Source organism: Eumetopias jubatus, unplaced genomic scaffold (assembly GCF_037043125.1).
Source record: "Eumetopias jubatus isolate StellerSeaLion01/CBP00866 unplaced genomic scaffold, mEumJub1_p1.0 scaffold_7, whole genome shotgun sequence".
In the NCBI taxonomy this organism is placed as follows: domain Eukaryota; kingdom Metazoa; phylum Chordata; class Mammalia; order Carnivora; family Otariidae; genus Eumetopias; species Eumetopias jubatus.
Genome location: NW_028274813.1, coordinates 111,381,666 through 111,404,828, shown reverse-complemented (window position 1 = coordinate 111,404,828; position 23,163 = coordinate 111,381,666). Strand labels below are relative to the sequence as shown.

At 36.6% G+C, this 23,163-nt stretch overlaps 1 protein-coding gene across 6 annotated transcripts in view; it reads left to right on the top strand.

Annotated features, from left to right (window-relative positions):
* MYO9A (myosin IXA) overlaps window positions 1–23,163 on the top strand; it is a 291,397-nt gene that overhangs the window by 36,391 nt on the left and 231,843 nt on the right. For all 6 annotated transcript variants that reach the window (XM_028100036.1, XM_088024883.1, XM_028100037.1 and 3 more), the window contains exons 2-3: window positions 7,493–8,403; window positions 22,456–22,550. In XM_028100036.1, the coding sequence (XP_027955837.1) occupies window positions 7,564–8,403; window positions 22,456–22,550 (935 nt within the window). In that variant the 5' untranslated portion in view covers window positions 7,493–7,563. The remainder of the gene's footprint in view (window positions 1–7,492; window positions 8,404–22,455; window positions 22,551–23,163) is intronic.

Sequence of the window (23,163 nt, the reverse complement as noted above, 5' to 3'; positions counted from 1 at the left end):
AAGAAAAATAATTGTCATGTGAGGGCAGTTTCAAGAATGAGAAGATGGCTTTCTAGGTTAAATGCTATAGTGTGGCATGTTAAGATGAGGATTCAGAAGAGGCCTTTGGATTTGGCAACTTTATGATAATTGGTGACATTTTCAAATAATATTGGTAGAGCTATGCTGTGTGGGAGGAGTAGTAGAAGAGTGGAAATATAAACCATTGATTCTCAAATACTATTTTTTGGACAAGCAACAACAGAACTGCATAGATTTCCCAACCTCAGAGCCATTATTGGGCTTAGAAATGTATACTTTTAAAACATTGCCCAGATGATTTTGATAAACACTAATGGCTTGCCATTAAGATTATTTATGAGTGATATCGTGAGGCAACCCCTCTTTCCCAAACACAAAGCAATGCTTGATAAAGTAAAAAGAGAAAACCAAATTGACATAAATGGGGCGCCAAAACGATAAGCATTTCAATGTTTCAGAAAAGCAGTAGAACACGAAGTAGTGAGTAGGGCTGTGGCTGGGACCCTGAAGGTAAAGCAGCTGAGGTTTGGGTTTCTTTGACATAACAGGGAGGTGGTGTTGGAATTGGGCTTATTGTTGGAAATTGTGGGCCAGGACGGATAAGGGCTCTTCTGTTAAAAAAGATACTTCTGAGTTTAGTTCTAGGGCCTGCCCTTTTGTACACCTTAGGAATCAGACCATAGTTATGCAGTGCATCTACTGGAGTAATGCAGGGCCTATCCTGCTTGGCTGTAAGGAGTAGCTTTGCTGCTGACTGCTGCCAGAAACCACAGTTTATATGAAGCCTTCTTATACCTAGGGATCCAGGGGAACACAAACAACTTTTCAACTAGGAACCTGCCATCTCAGAGCATATCCTTAATGTTAGTGCAGGACAGATCTCATTCGAGCAGACCAACTGTAAGAAAAATATTTATGAGATAATTGGTAAAATTGAATCCTGACCAGTAATACTAAATATTATTAATTTTTGAAGGTGTGATTAATGGTATTGTGGTTATGTTAAAAAAGTAAATAGGGGCGCCTGGGTGGCTCAGTCATTAAGCGTCTGCCTTCGGCTCAGATCATGATCCTGGGGTCCTGGGATCGAGCCCTGCGTCGGGCTCCCTGCTCAGCGGGAAGCCTGCTTCTCCCTCTCCCTCTGCCTCCTGTTCTGACTACTTGTGTTCTCTCTCTCTCTGTCAAATAAATAAATAAAACTCTTAAAAAAAAAAAGAAAATAGTAGGTTCTCAGTAAATGTATGAAAAGCAAAATTTCCATCAGAAAGTATATCTGTAAATCTAAATTTTCACAGATTAGGCCATCTAATGCTGAAAATATGAAATAAAATCCTAAGAGCCGTTTATTCTGGCTGACATTAAAATACTAGTCTGAAAATACCAAATTTTATATTTAGTATTTTCAAGGAGATGAGTAATATCCCTTAAATTAAAACAGTTATGGCATTTAAGGTAGAAAAAGATCAGGTGGATATGAAAATGACAGAAACTTTATAAGTGAAAGCTAGTGTAATTTAAAACAACAGCATGATGTTGATAAATAGGAAGTTGATAAATCGGATGTCTCTTTTCCAGTATCAGTCTATGAAATCAGTGTGTAGTGTTGATCAAAATGTCAGAAGGTTTTTTCATGGTGGACATCCTGATCTTAAAATTCTTATGGTAAAAAGTCAAAGTAACATTAAAGAAGAACAAATTGAAGTGATATGCCCTCCAGATATCAAAACTTACTACGGAGCTATAGTAATTAAGATAGGTTCAGGGATGGGCAAATAGACTAGTGGAAGAGAATACAGAACCCAGAACACATTGATATTTATATGGAATCTGCTACATGACAAAGGTGGCATTATAAATCAGAGGGGAAAGATTGGACTCTTGATTGTGATGCCACTAAAACTGTTAATCTGAATTGGCATGAAAACAATTAAAAGCCCTATGAAAATAAATTCTATATGGATTAAATGTGTAGATGAGAAAAGAACAATTTAGGCCTTTTAGAAGAAAATACAGGAAGATAACTTTATGTCCTCAGGATGAAGAGGGATTTTAAAAAAATTATACCAGGAGATAATGCTATGTAGGCGTTGGAGCCAGACTGCCTGCTTCAGATCTCAGCTTTATCACATTCTGGTTATGACTTTGGGCAAGTTATGTAATTTTTCTATGTTTTCTCATTTGTAAAATGATGATGATGATAAACCCTCAGAGGAATGCCTGGGTGGCTCAGTTGGTTAGGCGTCCAACTCTTGATTTTGGCTCAGGTCATGATCTTAGGGTAGTGGAATTGATCCCCAAGTTGGGCTCTGTGCTGGGCATGGAGTCTGCTTGGGACTTTCTCTCTCTCTCTCTCTCTGCCCCCCCCCCCACTTGCTTGCGCTCGCTCTCTTTCTCACACGCATGTGCTCTCTCAAAACAACAACAAAACAGCCCTCAGAGAGGAACTGTAAGAAATAAAACATGTGAAATGCTTAGAAAAATGACTCGTACAAATAAACATACAGAGCTAACTGTAGTTATTGTTACTGTAATTTACTAAGAAAGAAAGAAATAACCGGTAAAGGACTGATAAATTTGATTATTAAAAATAAAAACTTCTCTGCAACAAAAGGTAAACAAAATAGAAAGCTAAGGCACTGATTGGTGGGAGATATTTGTCACACATTTAACTGAAAATTGATTAATATCCAGGATATATGAAAAACTCATTCAAACCAATAAAGAAAAGGTAATTCAAAAACCGGAAACGAATAAGCAACATAGTCCATAAGACAAATGATAGGATAAGTGTTGCACTTGTCACACTAGTAATCAGGGAAATGCAAATTAAGGTAATGAGATACCTTTTGGCACTTAACGCTGGCAGAAACTCAAGTCTGCTGATACTAACTTTTATTGGTAAGGAGGCAGAGAAACATGAGCACTTTCTACACAGGCTGTGACATAGTTGGCACAACTACTTCAGAGAGTATTTTGTTAATACAATTCCACTCCTAGGTGTAAAGCCCAGCAAAGGCACAAGAAGAGACATATATGTGAACTGCAGCATTGTTTTAATAGTGTAATACTGGAAACATTCTAAGTGTTTGCTAGAAGGACAGTAGATTGATAAACTGTGGTATTTAAAAAAATACTTAATTTTTTAGAGCAGGTTTACGTTAGGTTCACAGCAAATTTGAACAGAAGATCCAGACCCTATGTCTGCCCCCACATATGCATGGCCTCCTCCATTATCAGCATCCCACCACCCCCACTCTGTGGCACCTTTGTTAAAATTAATGAACCTACATACAATGGCATAGTATTTGGCAGTTAATGAACTTTTACATGCATCAGCATTTATAAACAAAAGATAATGTGGGATGCGGACTATTAAATATGATATGACAATTTTTTAAAACTTAAAAAAGTGAAACAGTGGGACGCCTGGGTGGCTCAGTCGTTAAGCGTCTGCCTTCGGCTCCGGTCATGTCCCAGGGTCCTGGGATCGAGTCCCGCATCGGGCTCCCTGCTCAGCGGGAAGCCTGCTTCTCCTTCTGCCGCTCCCCCTGCTTGTGCTCTCTCTCTGTCTGTCAAATAAATAAATAAAATCTTTAAAAAAAGTGAAAGTACTATCTGTAATTTATGGAGACCCACATATGTAATAAAAATATAGAAATGTGTATGGGAATATCAAGCTCAGGATAGTGGTTATCTCTGCAGAGCAAAGGAAGGAGCTTTAACTATATCTCCAGTGTGTTGTTTATAAGCTGACCTGGAGTAATAGCAGTTTTCAAACTTGTTGAATTGGGTGGTAGATATAGGCCTGCTTTTTTTTTTTTAAATTAGTTTCAGAGGTAGAATTTCATGATTCATTAGTTGCATAGAACACCCAGTGCTCATTCCATCAAGTGCTTTCCTTAATGCCTGTCACCCAGTTCCCCCATCCCCTCCACCCACCACCCCTCCAGCAACCCTCAGTTTGTTTCCTAGAGTTCAGCATTTCTTATGGTTTGCCTCTCTCTCAATTTTCATCTTATTTTTCCTTCCCTTCTCCTTTGTTCATCTCTTCTGTTTCTTAAAATTCCGCTATGCGTGAAATCATATGGTATTTGTTTTTCTCTGACTTATTTCACTTAGCATAATACCCTCTAGTTCCATCCATGTCATTACAAAAGGCAAGATTTCATTCTTTTTTTTTTTTTTTTTTTAAGATCTTATTTATCTGAGGGATGCCTGGGTGGCTCAGTTGGTTAAGTGGCTGCCTTCAGCTCAGGTCATGATCTCAGGGTCCTGGGATCTCGAGTCCCGCATCGGGCTCCCTGCTCAGTGGTGAGCCTGCCTCTCCTTCTGCCTGCCGCTCCCCCTGCTGTGCTTTCTCTCTCTGTCAAGTAAGTAAAATCTTTTTTTAAAATATATTTTTAAAAGATTTTATTTATTTGAGAGAGAGAGAGAACATGAGCAGGAGGAGGGGCAGAGGGAAAGGGACAAGCAGACTCCGCACGGAGCAGGGCCCTGGGATCATGACCTGAGCCGAAGGCAGACACTTAACCCAACTGAGACATTCAGGTGCCCGTGATTTCATTCTTTTTGATGTCTGCATAATATTCCATTGTGTGTGTGTGTATGTGTGTGTGCGCGCGTGTGTGTATACCACATTCCATTGTGTGTATATATACACATACACCACATCTTCTTTATCCATTCATCTGTTGATGGACATCTGGGCTCTTTCCATATTTTGGCTCTGTGGACATTGCTGCTATAAACATTGGGGTGCATGTGTGCCTTCAAATCACTGTTTGCATCCTTTGGATAAATACCTAGTACTGCAATTGCTGGGTTGTAGGGTAGCTCTATTTTTAACTTCTTGAGGAACCTGCATACTGTTTCCCAGAGTGGCTACACCAGTTTGCATTCCCACCAACAGTGTAAGAGGGTTCTGCTTTCTCTGCATCCTCGCCCACATCTGTTGTTTCCTGAGTTGTTAATTTTAGCCATTCTGACTGGTGTGAAGCAGCATCTCATTGTGGTTTTGATTTGTATTTCCCTGATGTCAAGTGATATTGAGCATTTTTTCATGTATATGACTGCTTTTTATATGTTCCGTAATATTCTCTGTGTTTGAAAAATCATCTAGGAAAAAGGTTAAGAAACAGTTTCTTCATTTGAGGACTTGGACAAATATGCAGTAGTATGAGAAAGAAGTAACTGAAAGTATTTTTAAAAAATAACATGGCGGGGCACCTGGGTGACTCAGTTGGTTAAGTTTCTGCCTTCAGCTCGGGTCATGATCCCGGAGTCCTGGGATCGAGTCCCACATTGGGCTCCCTGCTCAGCAGGGAGCCTGCTCCTCCCTCTGCTCTTCACCCTGCTCATGCTCTCTCTCACTCTCTCTCAAATAAATAAATAAAATCTTTAAAAAAATAAAAAAAATAAAAATAACATGGCATCTTTATATGTTAAAGGCTGAAATAAACTAAAAAGGGAAAGAGTGATGACACATGAGAATGGTTTTTTTGATGGGGCAAGTTACTGAGGGAGATGATAAGAAATAGGTTTTATTAGCCCTGGAAAGGATGTGGAGTATTATTTTCTGTGTAAACTGGAATGGAAAAGCAGAGATGAGATGAAAATAGAAATATGTTTTGAGTTGGAAAAGACACTATTTTCTCAGTGAGTTTCCAAAGTTGAAATCATTCTCGAGGTGTTATATATGTGGGGTTTGAGAAGATTGGAAGGATATGCAGAATATTTGTAAGGAATGAAATAAAGTTAGATAAAAAAGTAGCTTTGAAGGAAAAGGGAAGGTTGAATGAAATTTATAGTAGTATTTTGCTGTATAATTTTATCAGCTTTGTTCAGCAAGCCAGTGGCAGGATCTTATTGTTGACTGCCTTAACTCACCACTTAGGGGAGGTGGAGAGTCAGAGCCCAAAAGTCCTTGAAAATATTTCTATTCTATAGCAGTTTTCTCTTATTATTCTCTTAGTTATAATTTCATGTAGTTTAGGTTCTCTGTGTATTTGATCTCATCTTCTTACTGTTTTTTTTTTCTCAAGTTTTTATTTAAATTTCAGTTAGTTAACATACAGTGTAACATTCGTTTCAGGTGTAGATTTTAGTGGTTCAACACTTACATACAACACCCAGTTTTCATCACAAGTGCCCTCCTAATTCCCATCACCTAAGTAACCGCCCCCCCCCCCACCTCTGGTAACCATAAGTTTGTTCTCTATAGTTAAGAGTCTTGGTTTGCCTCTCTTTCCGCCCCTCCATGTTCATTTGTTTTGTTTCTTAAATTCCACATGAGTGAAATCATGTGGTATTTGTTTTTCTCTGACTTATTTCACTTAGCATAATACTCTCTAGCTCGATCCATGTTGTAAATGGCAAGATTTCATTCTTTTTTTTTTAAAGATTTATTTATTTATTTTAGAAAGTGTGCATGAGTGGGGGGAGGGGCAGAGGGACATGGAGGGAATCTCAAGCAGACTTCCTGCTGAGTGGGGAGCCAGACTCAGGGCTGGATCTCAGGACCCTGAGATCATGACCTGAGCCGAAATCAGGAGTTGGACACTTAACTGACTGAGCCACCAAGATGCCCCAAGATTTCATTCTTTTTTATGGCTGAGTAATAGTAGGAATATTTGATATATATATATAATTATACACACATTATACACACACACATACATACCACCTCTTTTTATCCATTCATCAGTTGATGGGCATTTGGGCTCTTTCCATAATTTGGCTATTGTTAATAATGCTGCTATAAAATTAGTGTGCATGTATCCCTTTGATTAGTATTTTTGTATCCTTTGGGTAAATAGCTAGTAGTGCTGGATCATAAGGTAGTTCTATTTTTAACTTTTTGAGGAACTTCCATCCTATTTTCCAGAGTGGCTGCTCTAGTTTTCATTCCCACCAATAATGTAACAGGGTTCTTCTTTTTCTGCATCCTCACCAACACCTGTTGTTTCCTGTGTTGTTAATTTCATCTTCTTACTGCTTTTAATTTCACAAAAATTTGGCTTCATTGATGGCATTCTTTTTTGGTTTTGCTTTATTCATAAGAGCTTTTGGATACAGAGTGATTAGATTTGCATGATTATTCTGCCCATTTTAATTCAGCTTTGCTGAGGCTCTTCATATATAAAAAAAGAACTTGACTCCAATCTCAGGTACTTTAGAAACATTTGATATAGTGGAGGACAAAATAATTTTTATTTGTACTCTGGATTTTAAATTATTAGTATAATAAAACATGGAAAAAATCTTTGGCAATTTGCTGTTTTAGAAAGTGTCCAGATTTGGACAATAAAATGTAATATGTGGTCTTGAGACTGTTTTCAAGACTGTTTCTAGACTAAGAGTTAGGATTTTATGTTCTAAAAGATGTAATGAAATGATTTAAGCCTTCTTGAGTATCAGAAAGTAAAGATTGTGTAATATGATTTCTAAATGTTTCACACTTTTTACGTTACAGTTCTTTTGCCACAAAAATGGTTTGCACGGTCTTGAACACATACTATCCATGCTGATGGGACAGGGTCCAATATGAATATAAATGATGGAGGAAGACGACGCTTTGAGGATAATGAACATACATTACATATATATCCTGGGACAATTTCAGAAGGGACTATCTACTGTCCAATTCCTGCCAGAAAAAACTCCACAGCTGCTGAGGTGATTGACTCTCTTATAAACAGACTTCATCTTGACAAAACAAAATGTTATGTTCTTGCAGAAGTAAAGGAATTTGGTGGAGAAGAATGGATACTCAATCCAACAGACTGTCCAGTTCAGCGAATGATGTTGTGGCCCCGGATGGCTCTGGAAAATCGCCTGAGTGGAGAGGACTATCGCTTTCTTCTGAGAGAAAAAAACCTTGATGGATCAATCCATTATGGTAGTCTGCAGTCATGGCTACGGGTAACAGAAGAACGCCGCAGGATGATGGAACGGGGTTTTCTTCCACAGCCTCAACAGAAAGACTTTGATGATTTATGTAGCTTACCTGATTTGAATGAGAAAACTCTTTTAGAAAACCTACGAAATCGCTTTAAGCATGAAAAAATTTATACCTATGTTGGCAGTATTCTAATAGTTATTAACCCATTCAAGTTTCTTCCTATTTATAATCCCAAATATGTCAAAATGTATGATAACCACCAATTGGGAAAACTGGAGCCCCACATTTATGCTGTGGCTGATGTAGCTTATCATGCCATGCTTCAGCGCAAAAAGAATCAGTGCATCGTGATTTCAGGAGAGAGTGGTTCTGGGAAGACTCAAAGCACAAACTTCCTTATTCACCACCTTACTGCTCTCAGTCAGAAGGGATTTGCCAGTGGAGTGGAACAAATTATTCTTGGAGCTGGACCAGTACTTGAGGTAAGTGCATAGAAATACTTTGCTTACTCTTGTATGTTTATAAGGTATAAACTGATATGCTCTGACATGTTTATCTTTGAAAAATAAAAAGTAAAAATTTGGTAGATGTGAGAAAATGAAACTAGAAGTATAGACATCATTTTTAGTTACCAAGGAAAAATGGAAGATGGAAAGCAAAAAAGGCAGTGTGAAAGTTTAAAAGTGTGACAGTGGCATTATTTTTCAAAGGTGTTTTTGGGTCATAGTGATAAAGAAGGAGATGATTGGGGTTGTATGTATCCCCCTGTAAAGGGAAATAGCAGGGGCAGGACTCCTGTCTGTAATTGGGTTGTGGAATTAGGTGTTTGGGGAAAATACTCTTTTTTAAAAATTTTTTATTGTTATGTTAATCACTATACATGACATCACTCGTTTTTGATGTAGTGTTCCATGATTCATTGTTTGTGTATAACACCCAGTGCTCCATGCAGAACGTGCCCTCTTTAATACCCATCATCAGGCTAACCCATCCTCCCACCCCCCTCCCCTCTAGAACCTTCAGTTTGTTTTTCAGAGTCCATTGTCTCTCATGGTTGGTCTCCCCCTCCGATTCCCCCCCTTCATTCTTGGGGAAAATACTCTTATCAATATATTTATATCCTTGTAACTTTAACATCTGTGCCTAGTATTGAATTCTAAGAGTTCAGTTTGAAAATGTAAAGAATATGGGGAAAAGGTTTAGTTCTATAACGTTTAGAAGTAATATTACCAAAGGTAGAAAGGATAGAGAATACACCATTTTTGTTTTAGAGGTGAAAGGAAAAGGTAATGTTACTTATTTTTTTTTTAAAGATTTTATTTATTTGAGAGAGAGAGAGAGAGTGCGCACGTATGAACAGGAGGAGGGGCAGAGGGAGAGGGGCAAGCAGACTCCCCACTAAGCGGGAAACCAAGGTGGGGCTCAATCCCAGGACCCTGAGATCGTGACCTGAGCTGAAGTCAGATGCTTATCCAACTGAGCCACCCAGGTGCCCATATTACTTATTTTTTAAAAGGGATTTTGTGAGGTATAATTGAGATATATTAAACTGCACATATTGAAAATGTACAATTTGATAAAATTTGACATGTATACATAATAATTAAACCACCACCACAGTCAAGATACTGAATATATCCATTATTGCTAAAGTTTCCTCATATCTCTTTGTAATTCCTCTTAACCCTTTCCGGCTCAGTCATCTACAAGAAACCACTTACTTTGTCACTATAGATTAGTTTGTATTCTACAAACTAATTTTTATATAAATGGAATCATTTATTATGTACTCTTTTATGTTTGACTTCTCGTGGTATAATTATTTCAGGATTCATCCATGTTGTATGTGTCAGTAATTCATTCCTTTTGCTTAGGTAGAATTCCACTGTCTGGGTTTACCACACTTGTTAATCCATACACACACACACACGCACACACACACACACACACACACACACACACAGTGGTATCTCATTGAGGTTTTAATTTGCATTCTATAATGACTAATCCTGTGAGCATATTTTCATGTGTTTATTTGCCTTTTACATATCTTCTTTGGTGAAATGTTTGTCAAAATTTATTGTCCAACTTTTTACTGTGTTTTCTTACTGTTTTTTGGAAAGTTTTTTGTGTAGTGGGTATAAGTCCTTTATCACATATGTGTTTGCACACATTTTCTCCCAGATTTAACCACTTCTTTTTTTTTTTTTGAGTATAATTGACAATATGCTATATTAGTTTCAGGTGTACAACTTAGTGATTCCACACGTTTATAATATTGTGCTGTGTTTACCACAAGTTACCTACCATCTATCCTGATACATGCTGTTACAGTATCATTAACTATATTCCTTATGCTGTGCCTTTTATTCCCATGGTTTATTCATTCCATAAGTGGAAGCCTGTATCTCTCACTCCCCTTCACCCGTTAGGCCCAACCTCCCACTCCTTACCTCTCTGGCAACTATCAGTTTGTTCTCTATTTATAGGTTTGATTCTGCTTTTTATTTCTTTTTTTTTTCCCTAGATTCTTACGAGTGAAATCATATGGTATTTTTCTTTCTCAGCCTGACTTATTTCACTTAACATACTATCCTCTAGGTCCATCCATGTTGTCTCAGATGACATGATCTCATTCTTTTTTATGGCTGTGTAATATCCCTTTGTATATACACACTGCATCTTCCTTATCCATTCATCTGTTCATGAACACTTAGGTTGTTTCATATCTTGGCTATTGTAAATAATGCTGCAGTAAACATAGGAGTGCATATATCTCTTTGAATTAGTGTTTTCGTTTTCTTTGGGTAAATACCCAGTATCGAAATTATTGGATCATATGGTATTTCTATTTTTAATTTTTTGAGGAACCTCCATACTATTTTCCATATTGGCTGTGCCAATTTAAATTTCCACCAAGAGTGTACAAGGGTTCCTTTTTCTCCACATCCTCGCCAACACTTACTATTTCTTGTGTTTTTGATTATGGCCATTCTAGCAGGTGTAAGGTAATATCTCATTGTGGTTTTGATTTGCATTTCTCTGATAATGAGTGATATAGATCATCTTTTCATGTATCTGTTGGCCATCTGTATGTATTCAGGTCCTCTGCCCACTTTAATTGGATTATTTTTTTGGTGTTGTAGAAGTTTGTTTTTTTAAAGATTTTTTTGTTTATTTATTTGACAGAGAGATACACAGCGAGAGAGGGAACACAAGCAGGGGGAGTGGGAGAGGGAGAAGCAGGCTTCCCGCCGAGCAGGGAGCCTGATGGGGGCTCGATCCCAGGACCCTGGGATCATGACTTGAGCTGAAGGCAGACGCTTAATGACTGAGCCACCCAGGTGCCCCTAGAAGTTTTTTTAATATATTTTAGATATTAACTCTTTATTAGATACATCATTTGCAAATATTTTTCCCTCTCAGCAGTAGGTTGTTTTTGTTTCTTGATGGTTTCCTTCACTGTGTGAACGTTTTTTTTTGTTGTTTTTTTTTTTGGTGTCCCAGTAGCTTGTTTTTGTTTTTGTTTCCCTTGCCTTATGAAACATATCTAGAAAAATGTTGCTTTGGCCGATGTCAGAGAAATTACTACTTGTGTTCTATTCTAGGATTTTTATGGTTTCAGGTCTCATATTTAGGTTTTAATCCAGTTTGAGTTTATTTTTGTGTTACAAGGTGGTCAGTTTTCATTCTTTTGCATGTAGCTGTCCAATTTTCCCAGCCAGCACCATTTATTGAAGAGACTGTCTCCCCTTATATATTCTTGCTTCCTTTGTCATTGATTAATTACTGTATAAGTGTGGGTTTATTTCTGGGCTCTCTGTTCTGTGCCATTTATCTTTGTGTCTCTTTTTGTGCCAGTACCATACTGTTTTGATTACTACAGCTTTGTAGTATATGTTGAAATGTGAAATTGTGATACCTCCAGCTTTGTTTTTCTTTGTCAAGATTGTTTTGGTTAGGGTGCCTGGATGGCTCAGTTGTTAAGCGTCTGCCTTCAGCTCAGGTCATGATCCCAGGGTCCTGGGATCGAGTCCCACATCGGGCTCCTTGCTTCACGGGAAGCCTGCTTCTCCCTCTCTCACTCCCCCTGCTTGTGTTCCCTCTCTCACTGTGTCTCTCTCTGTCAAAAAATAAATGAAATCTTAAAAAAAAAAAAAAGATTGGTTATTCCAGGTCTTTTTTGGTTCCATAGAAATTTTACTGTCATTTGTTCTAGTTTTTTAAAAAGTGCTTTTGGTATTTTGATAGATATTGCATTGAATCTGTAGATTGCTTTGGTTAATAGAGACATTTTAACAATACTAATTCTTCCAGTCCGTGAGCCTGGAATATCTTCCATTTGTTTGTGTCATCTTCAGTTTCTTTCATCAGTATTTTATGATTTCAGAGTACAGATCTTTGACTTTTTTCGTTAAGTTTATTCTTAGGTCCTTAATTCTTTTTGGTGTAGTAGTAAATGGTGGTGTTTTCTTATTTCTCCATCTGCTGCTTTGTTATTAGGTTATAGAAATGCTACCGATTTCTGGGTGTTAATTTTGTATCCTGCATCTTTACTGAATTCATTTATTACTTCTAGTTGCTTTTTGGTGGAGTCTTTAAGATTTTCTATGTATAGTATCATGTCATCTGCAAATAGTGATAGTTTAACTTCTTTACCAGTGTGGATGCCTCTTATTTCTTTTTCTTGTCTGATTGCTGTGGCTGGGACTTCTGATACTGTGTTGAATAAAAGTAGCAAGAGTGGACATATTTGTCTTGTTCCTGATCTTAGAGGAAAAACTTTCAGTTTTTCACCATTGAGTATGATGTTAGCTGTAGGTTTTTCATATATAGTCTTTATTATGTTGAGGTATGTGCCCTCTAACCCCACTTTTTTGAGAGTTTGTATTGTCAGTGGAATTTGAATTTTGTCAAATGGTTTTTCTGCAACTACTGAGATGATCATATGATTTTTATCCTTTGTTTTGTTGATGTGGTGTATCACATCGATTTGTGAATACTGAACCATTCTTACATCCTTGGAGTAAATCTCACTTGATTGTGGTGAATGATCTTTTTAATGTATTGTGGTATGTGGTTGTGGTTTGGTAATATTTTGTAGAAGGTGTTTGCATCAGTGTTCATCAGGGATATTGGCTTGTAGTTTTTTTGTGTGTGGGTGTTGTCTTTTTTTGGTTTGGGCATCAGGGATGTATTTAGAAGCTTTCCTTACTCTTGTATTTTTTGGGATAGTTTGATGAGAATAGGTATTAATTCTTTTTAAAATGTTTGGTAGAATTCACCTGTGGATCCATCTGGTCTTGGACTTCTATTTTTCATTACTGATTCAGTTTTGTTACTTGTAGTGGGTCTGTTCAGATTTTCTGTTTCTCCTGTTCAGTTTTGAAAGATTGTATGTTTCTAGGAATTTATAGATTTCTTCTAGGTTGTCCAGTTTGTTGCCATATAATTTTTTATAGTATTCTCTTATAATTCTTTTTATTTCTGTGGTGTTAGTTGTTACATCTCTTTCATATCTGTTATTTGTTTGGGTCCTTCCTCTTTTCTTCTTGATGGATCTAAGGGTTTATCAATTTTGTTTACCTTTTCAAAGAACCAGCTCTTGATTTCATTGATTTTTTTCTGTTGCTTTTTTAAGTCTCTGTCATTCATTTCTACTCTGATCTCCTTCTACTCACCGTGGGTTTTATTTTATTATTTTTTTCTAGTTCCTTTAGTTGTATATTTAGATTGTTTATTTGAGCTTTTTGTTTCTTGAGGTAGGCCTGTGTCGCTATATATTTCCTTCTTAGAACTTCTTTGGCTGTGTCTCAGTGATTTTGGACTATTGTGTTTTCAGTTTAATTTAGATTTAACCCTTTCATGATACTACTTTTTGAAGAGCAGAATTTAAAATTTTTTACTCAGTTTTATTGAAATATAATTGACATACATCATTGTATTAATTTAAGGTATACAACATAATGATTTGATATATGTATATATTGAGAAGTGATTACCGCAGTAAGTTTAGTTAACATCTATCACCTGACATAATTTCAATTTTTTTTTGAGGTAAGAACTTTAAAGATTTACTCTCATAGTAACTTTCAAATATATGACACAGTACTGGTAAATATAGTCACCATGGTGTACATTACAGCCTCACAACTTATTTATCTTATAACTGGAAATTTGTACCTTTTGACCACCCTCACCCATTCCCCACTCCCCCATCCTCCCTGGAAACCTCCAGTCTTTTTTCATGAGTTTTGTTTTAGATTCCACATATAAGTGAGATGATACAGTATTTGTCTTTGCCTAACTTATCTAACTTATAATGCACTCGAAGTCCATCCATGTTGTTGCAGATGGCAGGATTTTCTTATTTTATGGCTGAATAATATTCCATCATATATACATAAACATTTAGCCATTCATTCATCATTGGGCACTCAGATTGTTTCCATGTCTTGGCTATTGTAAATAATGCTGCAGTGAACATGGGGGTGCAGATATCTCTTTGAGATAATAATTTCATTTCTTTCGGATATGTACCCAGAAGTGGAATTGCTGGATCATATGGCGTTTCTATTTCTATTTATTAATTTATTATTTATTTTTTTAGATACATAGTATGTGTGTGAGCAAGGGGGGAGGAGCAAAGGGAGAAGGAGAGAAAGAGAGAATCTTAAGCAGGTTCCACGCCCAGCATGGAGCATGATGCAGGGCTTGATCTCACAACCCTGAGGTCATGACCTGAGTGAAAATAAAGAGTTGGATGCTTAACCAACTGAACCACCCAGACGAGGGAGAAGCAGGCTCCCCGCTGTGCAGGGAGCCTGATGTGGGGCTTGATCCCAGGACTCCGGGATCATGACCTGAGCTGAAGGCAGATGCTTAATGACTAAGCCACCCAGATCCAGTGCTTTCCTATGAATATCTATTTGTTTCAAGACTATTTTTTGTTGAAAGACTTTTTTCTTTACCTTAGTGCCTTTGTGTCTTTGTCAAAAAATTGTCCATATATATGTGGGTTTATTTCTGAATTCTATCTTCTGTTCTGTTGATTCATTTGTCTTTATGATAGTGCTTTGCTACTTTCATTATGTAACTTTATAATAATTTTTGAAATTTGTTGTATTAATCCTTCTTTTGCTTAGTTGTTTGGATATTCTGTCCTTTGCATTTCCATATGAATTTTAGAACTAAATTGTCAGTTTCCTATAAAAGTTTTTTTTGGACTTTGGGATAGTGTTAAATCTGTAGTTTAATTTGGAGAGAACTGATATATGCTAACAATAGTAAGTCATCTGACTCATGAACAAGTTTATTTTCCCATTTATGAAGATCGTCTCTAATTTCTCTCAGTATTTTGTTGTTTTTAATGTAGAGAACTTCAACATATATAGTAAGTTATACTTGTCAGTATTTTTTGATGCTTTTGTAAATGGTATTTAAGTTTTCAATTGTTAGTTCCTAATATATAGAGATATAGTTGGTATTGGCACTTTGATTTTGTATTCTACAAACTGGCTAGATACAAATATTCTGGCTTTAAGTTTTCATTGGATTTTCCACATAAGAAATCATATTTATGAATAAAAAGGCAGTTTTGTTTCTTTTTTTCCAATCTGGATATTTTTTCCTTGCAGATTTCACTGATTATGCCAATATGAATATAAGTGGTTAAAGTAACATTCTTGTCTTAGGGGGAAAGCATTCAGCTTTAAACATTAAGTATGATAATAGCTATTGGTTTTGTGTCGATGCTCTTTATTAGATCGAGGACCATTCCCTTTTATTCCTACTTTGTTTAGAATTTTTATCAGGAATGGTTGTTGAATTTTGTCAAATGCTTTTTCTGTGTCTATTTGAGATGGTCATATGGTTTACAAAGAATAATTTGTTAATACGGTGAGTTATATTACTGGATTTTTGATTGGTAAACCATTTCAGCATTTCTGGGGTAAACACCACTTTTCATGATGTATTATCCTTTAATGTATTACTGGATTTGGTTTGCTAAAATTTTGTTTAGAATTTTTGATATGTTTTCTTTTCCTTCCTTCCTTCCTTCCATCCGTCCATCCGTCCGTCTGTCTCAGGTTAATTCTGGCCTCATGGGAATGAGTTGGGATGTTTTATGTTTTTGGAGGAGTTTGTGTAGAACTTTTTTTCCCCCTACTATCCGTGTTAGAATTGATATGAAACAATCTAGTCCTGTGTTTTTCTTTGCAGGAAGGTGTTTTTTTTAATTTTATTAAAAAAATTTTTTTTACATTATTAGCTCAGAGATAGAGTTAGTGCTTCATCAGTTGCTTATACCACCCAGTGCTTATTACATCAAGTGCCCTCCTTAATGCCCATAACCCAGTTATCCCTACTCCCCACCTACCTCCCTTCCAGCAACCCTCAGTTTGTTTCCTAGAGTTCAGCATCCCTTATGGTTTGCCTCTCTCTCAACTGTCATCTTATTTTATCTTTCCTTCCCTTCCCCTATGTTCATTTGTTTTGTTTCTTAAATTCCACATATGAGTGAAATCATATGGTATTTGTCTTTCTCTGACTGACTTATTTCACTTAGCACGATACCCTGTAGTTCCATCCACATCATTGTAGATGACAAGATTTCATTCTTTTTGATGGCTGAGTAATATTCCTGTGTGTGTATATGTGTGTGTGTAACATTTTTTATTTGCGAGGGAGCGAGGGAGAGAGAGAGAGAGAGAACAAGAGCAGGGGTAGGGAGACCTAGGCAATGCAGGGCTCAATCCCAGGACACTGGGATCGTGACCTGAGCCACAGGCAGATGCTTAAGTGACTGAGCCACCCAGAGCCCCATATACCACATCTTCTTTATCCATTCATCTGTTGATGGACGTCTGGGCTCTTTCCATATTTTGGCTATTGTGGACATTGCTGCTATAAACATTGGGATGCATGTGCCCCTTTGAATCACTGTTTGTATCCTTCGGGTAAATACCTAGTAGTGCAATTGCTGGGCTGTAGGGTAGCTCTATTTTTAACTTCTTGAACCTGCATACTGCTTCCCAGAGCGGCTACACCAGTTTGCATTCCCACCAGCAGTGTAAGAGGTTTCTGCTTTCTCTGCATCCTCACCGACATCTGTTGTTTCCTGAGTTGTTAATTTTAGCCATTCTAACTGGTGTGACGTGGCATCTCATTGTGGTTTTGATTTGTATTTACCTGATGTCAAGTGATGTTGAGCATTTTTTCATGTGTCTGTTGGCCATTTGTATATCTTCTTCAGAGAAATGTCTGTTCATGTCTTCTTTCCATTTCTTGACTGGATTTTTTGGTTTTTGGATGTTGAGTTTGGTAAGTTCTTTATAGATTTTTGGATACTAGCCCTTTATCTGATAAGTTTGCAGGAAAGTTTTAAACAAAGTTTCAAGTTTTAAAGTAGATATAGAACTACTATGAACTTGTCTGTGACTTTGAACCTCTGAAGTATGTCTCTTGGGGAAAGCATAGAGTTAGATCCTTAAAAAAAAATCTATTCTGCCATTTGTCTATCTTTGATCTTTGGAATGTTTGATCCATTTACAGTTAATGTAATTACTCATAATGTAGGATTTATGTCTGCCATTTTTTTATTTTATTATTATTATTTTTTCCTCTTCTGAGAGAGAGTGCATGGGGCAGAAGGGGAGGGAGAGAGGGAATCTTGTGCACCCTTCCTCCCAGCATGTAGCCTGATGTGGGGCTTGATCTCACAACCCTGAGGGTATGACCTGAGCTGAAATCAAGAGTCAGATGGTCAACCAACTGGGCCACGCTGGCTCACCTGCCATTTTTTTTTTATATGCTTTTTTATGTCTTGTATTCTTCCATTACTACTTTCTCTTATGTTAAAGAGATGTTTTCTAGCATACCATTTTAATTTTGTTGTGTCTCTTTTTGGGTTTTTTGGTTATTTTTTTAGTGGTATTTCTGAGTATTCCAATTAACAAAACAATTGAGTTTGGATTACTACCAACTTAATTTCAATAATATGCAAAAATTTTCTTCTGTACAGCTCTGTTCCTTTCTCCCTCCTTTGTGCTTTTATTTTCATATAGATATTTTTCTACATTGTATATCCATACACACAGATTTATATTTATTTTATGGAATTGTCTTTCAGGTCAGGTAGGAGGAAGAAAGTTACAAACAAAATATTGTACAATACAAAATGTATTGTACAATACAAAATGTAATGTAAATACAAAAAAAGTTACAAACTCTGTTTTGTATTTACATTACATTTACCTTTACTTGTGGTCTTTATTTCTTCATAAAGATTTGCTTTATTATCAAGTGTCTTTTCATTTCAGCTTGAATTACTTCATTTAGTATTTTTTGTAAGGCCTATCTGCTGAATGTATTCTTTCAATTTTTGTTTATTTAAATGTTTTAATTTCTCCTTTAATTTTGAAAGATAGTTTTACTGGACACAGAATTCTTGATTGACAGGCTTTTCTCAGTGATTTGAATATATAACTCCACTGTCTTTAATTTTTAATGTTTTATTTGGAGAAATTTTGTGTTATGCTTATTGAGGAACCTTTATATGGTGTGTGTTGCATCTCTTTCACTGCTTATAGGAACTATTCTTTTTTTTCTTTTTTTACAATTTTATTTATTAGAGAGAGAGAGTACAAGTGGGGGGAGAGGCAGATGGAGAGGGCGAGGTAGACTCTCTGTTGAGGAGGGATCCCGATGCGGGGCTCTGTCCCAGGACTCTAGGACCATATGAGAACTATTCTTTGTCTTTCAGCAATTTGATCATTATTTGTCTAGGTGCAGATCTTTTTTAGTTTTTCATGCTTGCAGTTTGTGAAGGTTGTTGGATATGTAGATTAGTGTTTTTCATGAAATTTGGGAAGTATTGGGCCTTTCATTGTGGAAATATTAATTTTGTGTTTTCCACTGTATCTACTTGTTTATGTCTCTACTGGAGCCCCTCCAATGAATTTTTCATTTTAGTTAATCTACTTTTCAATAATGGAATTTTTATGATTTCTAGCCCTTTACTGATATTCTCTATAGTTAAGGCATCTTTTTCATACTTGCCTTTAGTTTGAAAATATTTAAAATAGCTGATACAAAGTTTTGGCTTTGGTGGTCCAACATCTGGGCTTTGTCAGGGACAGTTTCTGTTTATTGCTTTTACAAAACTTTCCTGGTCCATACTTTCTTTCCTCTTTGCATGTCTTATTACAATGTTTTGGTGAAAAGTCGGCCATTGTATTAATACAGTGTGATAGTTCTGGAAATGAGATTTTTCCCTCCTCCCAGGGTTTGTGGTGATGGTTTTGTTATTGCTCTTTGGTTGTTCCATGACTTCTTTGGAATAAGTGTGTGAAGTCTGTTCTTTTTCCTGTGAGGCCTTTACATTCTTTCTTCATTTAACTTAGTGGTCAGATAATAATTGGAGGGGCGCCTGGGTGGCTCAGTTGGTTGGGCGACTGCCTTCGGCTCAGGTCATGATCCTGGAGTCCCGGGATCAAGTCCCGCATTGGGCTCCCTGCTCGGCGAGGAGCCTGCTTCTCCCTCTAACCCTACCCCCTCTCATGTACTCTTTCTCGCTCTCTCATTCTCACCCTCTCAAAATAAATAAATAAATCTTTAAAAAAAAAAAAAGATAATAATTGGACAAGGATTTTTTTTTAAATGTCCTGAAGCAATAAGGCTCCCAGTTTTTTTCTGTGAAGTTCTGTGTGCTTCTTGGATACTTGTCAACATTTAACCAGGCAGTTGTCAAATCTGCCTTACCTTTTACTTCCTATTTACATAGAACTTAAATATCAACCAGAGATCTCCGCTCTTTACTGAGCATGTGTATATTTCTGGGCATGTGCACAGTCCTGCACAGGTAAAACACCTTTTACATTCCCTGGAATATTTCAGATCTTTATTTTTTTTTTTTAAGATTTTATTTATTTACTTAGAGAGAGAGAGCACAAGCCAGTGGGAGAAGCAGATTCCTTGCTGAGCAGGGAGCCTGACTCGGGGCTGGATCCCAGGGACCCTGGGATCATGACCTGAGCCGAAGGCAGATGCTTAACTGACTGAGCCACCCAAGTGCCCCTATTTCAGATCTTTAAATGCCCCTTTTGTACAAGTCATTCCTATGTTTTCCTTTTAAGTTGTTTGGTTACTTCATTTTTTGCCTCATTCTCCTCTTGCTAACTCAGGCAGTTGCAGTGTTTAAACAGTTGCCTCTGGTTGTTTTTAACAAACATACACGGGTGAAAAGGCTGTCTCCTGTGAGTGAGCTCCAAGTCAGGTCAGGTAAAGATAATCTTTTGAGTGAGGTTTTCCAGGGAATTGCCATATAGCTCAAATTCTGACAGTTACCTGTGGGATGGGGCTTTAGCTGTAATCCTGTTTTGATCCTTCAGTGGCTTCTAGGCTGCCTTTTAAACAGACTAATTATAGAGTGTTGCATTTCTCTTCAGCATGGAGCTAGGGAGAGGGAGATGGTAATTGGGTAAGTTAAAATGCCACAAAGCCTGTTTTTCTTACTGAGATTTGGCTGTTTTCCTTGATTAAATGTTCCCCCACAAAGGATTATTATAAGCTTTTAGTTAATTTCTAGAATTGTCAAAAAGTTGATTTGGATACTTTTTTAAATTTTATTTCTCTTATGAAGAAGAGGGGATTTTCAGAGATCTTTATCATTTTCTCTAACCTCAGTTTCAATGATCTTTTCAAAAGATTTAAGTAATAAATACTTTATATATTTACATTTGTAGTTACCATTTTTGCTGTTCTCTATTCTGTACTTGATCATATTTGAGTATGATATTTTCCTTCTGCATGAAGGACTTCCTTTAATGTTCCTTTTAGTGTGGGCTGGCTTATGATGAAAATTTTCAGATTTACATATCAGAAATTGTCTTTTTTTGGGCCTTAATTTTTTAATTCACTTTTTTAGGAGATATTTAAATTACAAAAAATTAAATTTAAATAGAATTAAAATTTCAGTAAAATTTATGAATTTTAAAACATTAATTTGGGTAACTATCTCTATACAATCTGAATACAGAAAAGTTCCACTACTTCTTGAAACTCCTTCACACTGTTCTTTATCTTCATATTCTCTTACTTCTCTCCCATACTAATTCATGGGAACTACTTGTCTGATTTCCATTGCTGTTTTTTTCAAAATGTCACAGAAATGAAATCATACAGTAAGTAAAGTTTTGAGACTAGCTTCTCTCATTTAGCATTATGTCTTGGAAATTCATTCAATTTGTTGAATATGTAAGTTCAACCAGGGATTATTCTTTTAAATTTCAATTTTAAGAAATGTTATCGGGATATATAACTTACAGTACAGTATAGCCATTTAAAATTTATAGTTCATAGTTCAATGATTTTTGATAAATGTATATACACTTATATAACCACCATCATACAATGAAGCTATAGAATATTTTTATTACTCCTTGTGCCCCTTTTACACATTTCCCAATTCCCAGACAACTCTGATCTTCTTCCTGTTACTGTTGTTTCGCCTTTTCTAAAATTTTATAGTACAGTATGTACTCTTGAGTCTGGTTTTTTCCACGTCAAAATGTTTTCATATTTATCAGTGTTAATGTATGTACCAGTTTATCTTTATTGCTGGGTAGTATTTATTGCATTGTGTATACTTTGGTAACAATTTGGGCAACATATATTTTTAATTCTTTTTAAAATAGTACTGTAGCTTTGTTTTAGGTTGATGTGATAAAGTATACATTATGTAGTGAAATTTTATTTCATTTATACTGTTCTAAAATGGCAATTATTTTGATGTAATTATTCTGTTTCTAGCTCCTATTTAATTTAGCAAGATTTAAAAAAATACAGAAATATATTAAGGAAGCTTGCTGGCTCTCGAATGTAAAAGTTAAATTATTTTAAGGAGTTTTAAGTTTTTAAAATTAAGATTGGGCACCTGGGTGGCTCAGTTGGTTAAGCGACTGCCTTTGGCTCAGGTCATGATCCTGGAGTCCCAGGATTGAGTCCTGCATCGGGCTCCCTGCTCAGCGGGGAGTCTGCTTCTCCCTCTGACCCTGCCCCACTCATGTGCTCTCTCTCTCTCTCTCAAATAAATAAATAAAAAATCTTTAAAAAAATTAAAAAAATTAAAATTAAGATTTATTTTACTGAAAAGCATGAAGTACTTTCTACTTGGTTTTATTTCAACTGTTAATTGCTCTCTCTCTTTTTTTTAAAGATTTTATTTATTTATTAGAGAGAGAGAGAGCACAAGCAGGGTGAGCGACAGGCAGGGGAAGAGGGAGATGGAGAAGCAGGCTCCGTGCTGAGCAGAGAGCCCAGTGTGGGACTCGATCCCAGGATCTTGGGATCATGACCTGAGCCGAAGGCAGACGCTTAATGACTGAGCCACCCAGGCGCCCTGCTCTCTTTTACTTTACCTGAACCATATGAGTCTGAAGTTAAAGAGAATTGCATTTTGTCTCTTTGAGCCAACCTAAGCAAGATTTTCCATTTTTTAAAATGAAATTAATAAGAACTGTTTATTTTGACAGGCCTTTGGAAATGCAAAGACAGCTCATAATAACAATTCAAGTCGTTTTGGCAAATTTATTCAAGTAAATTACCAAGAAACTGGCACTGTACTTGGGTAAGTAGCAGTAGCAGGCTTTGGAGTATGTTTATATTTTCACCATTGTCTCTTCATAATCCATAGACTGTTCATTTGCTCTTTAATCAGAATAGTGACTTTGGTGTCTGCATTCAATTATTTTCCTCTAAACTTTTTTTTAAGTTGAAGTCTGAGAAATGTTCAAAGAATAGTGTAAGGCATACATCTGTAACTTAGATTTGCTAATTGTTAACAATTTGCTGCATTTGTTTTATTTCTCTGTATTATGCATACATTCATTTTTTTAAATTTGTTTTTGAGTAAGTTGGGCATATAATTTGACTCCCCACAGGAATCACAGCTGTATTTTCCTACGTAATGCTGTTATATTCAAGAAATTTAATTTTGTTACAATAACATTTCTTTTTTTTTCCCCAAAGATTTTATTTATTTATTTGAGAGAGAGAATTAGAGAGAGAGAGAGAGAGCACATGAGAGGGGGGAGGGTCAGAGGGAGAAGCAGACTCCCTGCCAAGCAGGGAGCCCGATGCGGGACTCGATCCTGGGACTCCAGGATCATGACCTGAGCCGAAGGCAGTCGCTTAACCAACTGAGCCACCCAGGCGCCCCTACAATAACATTTCTTATACAG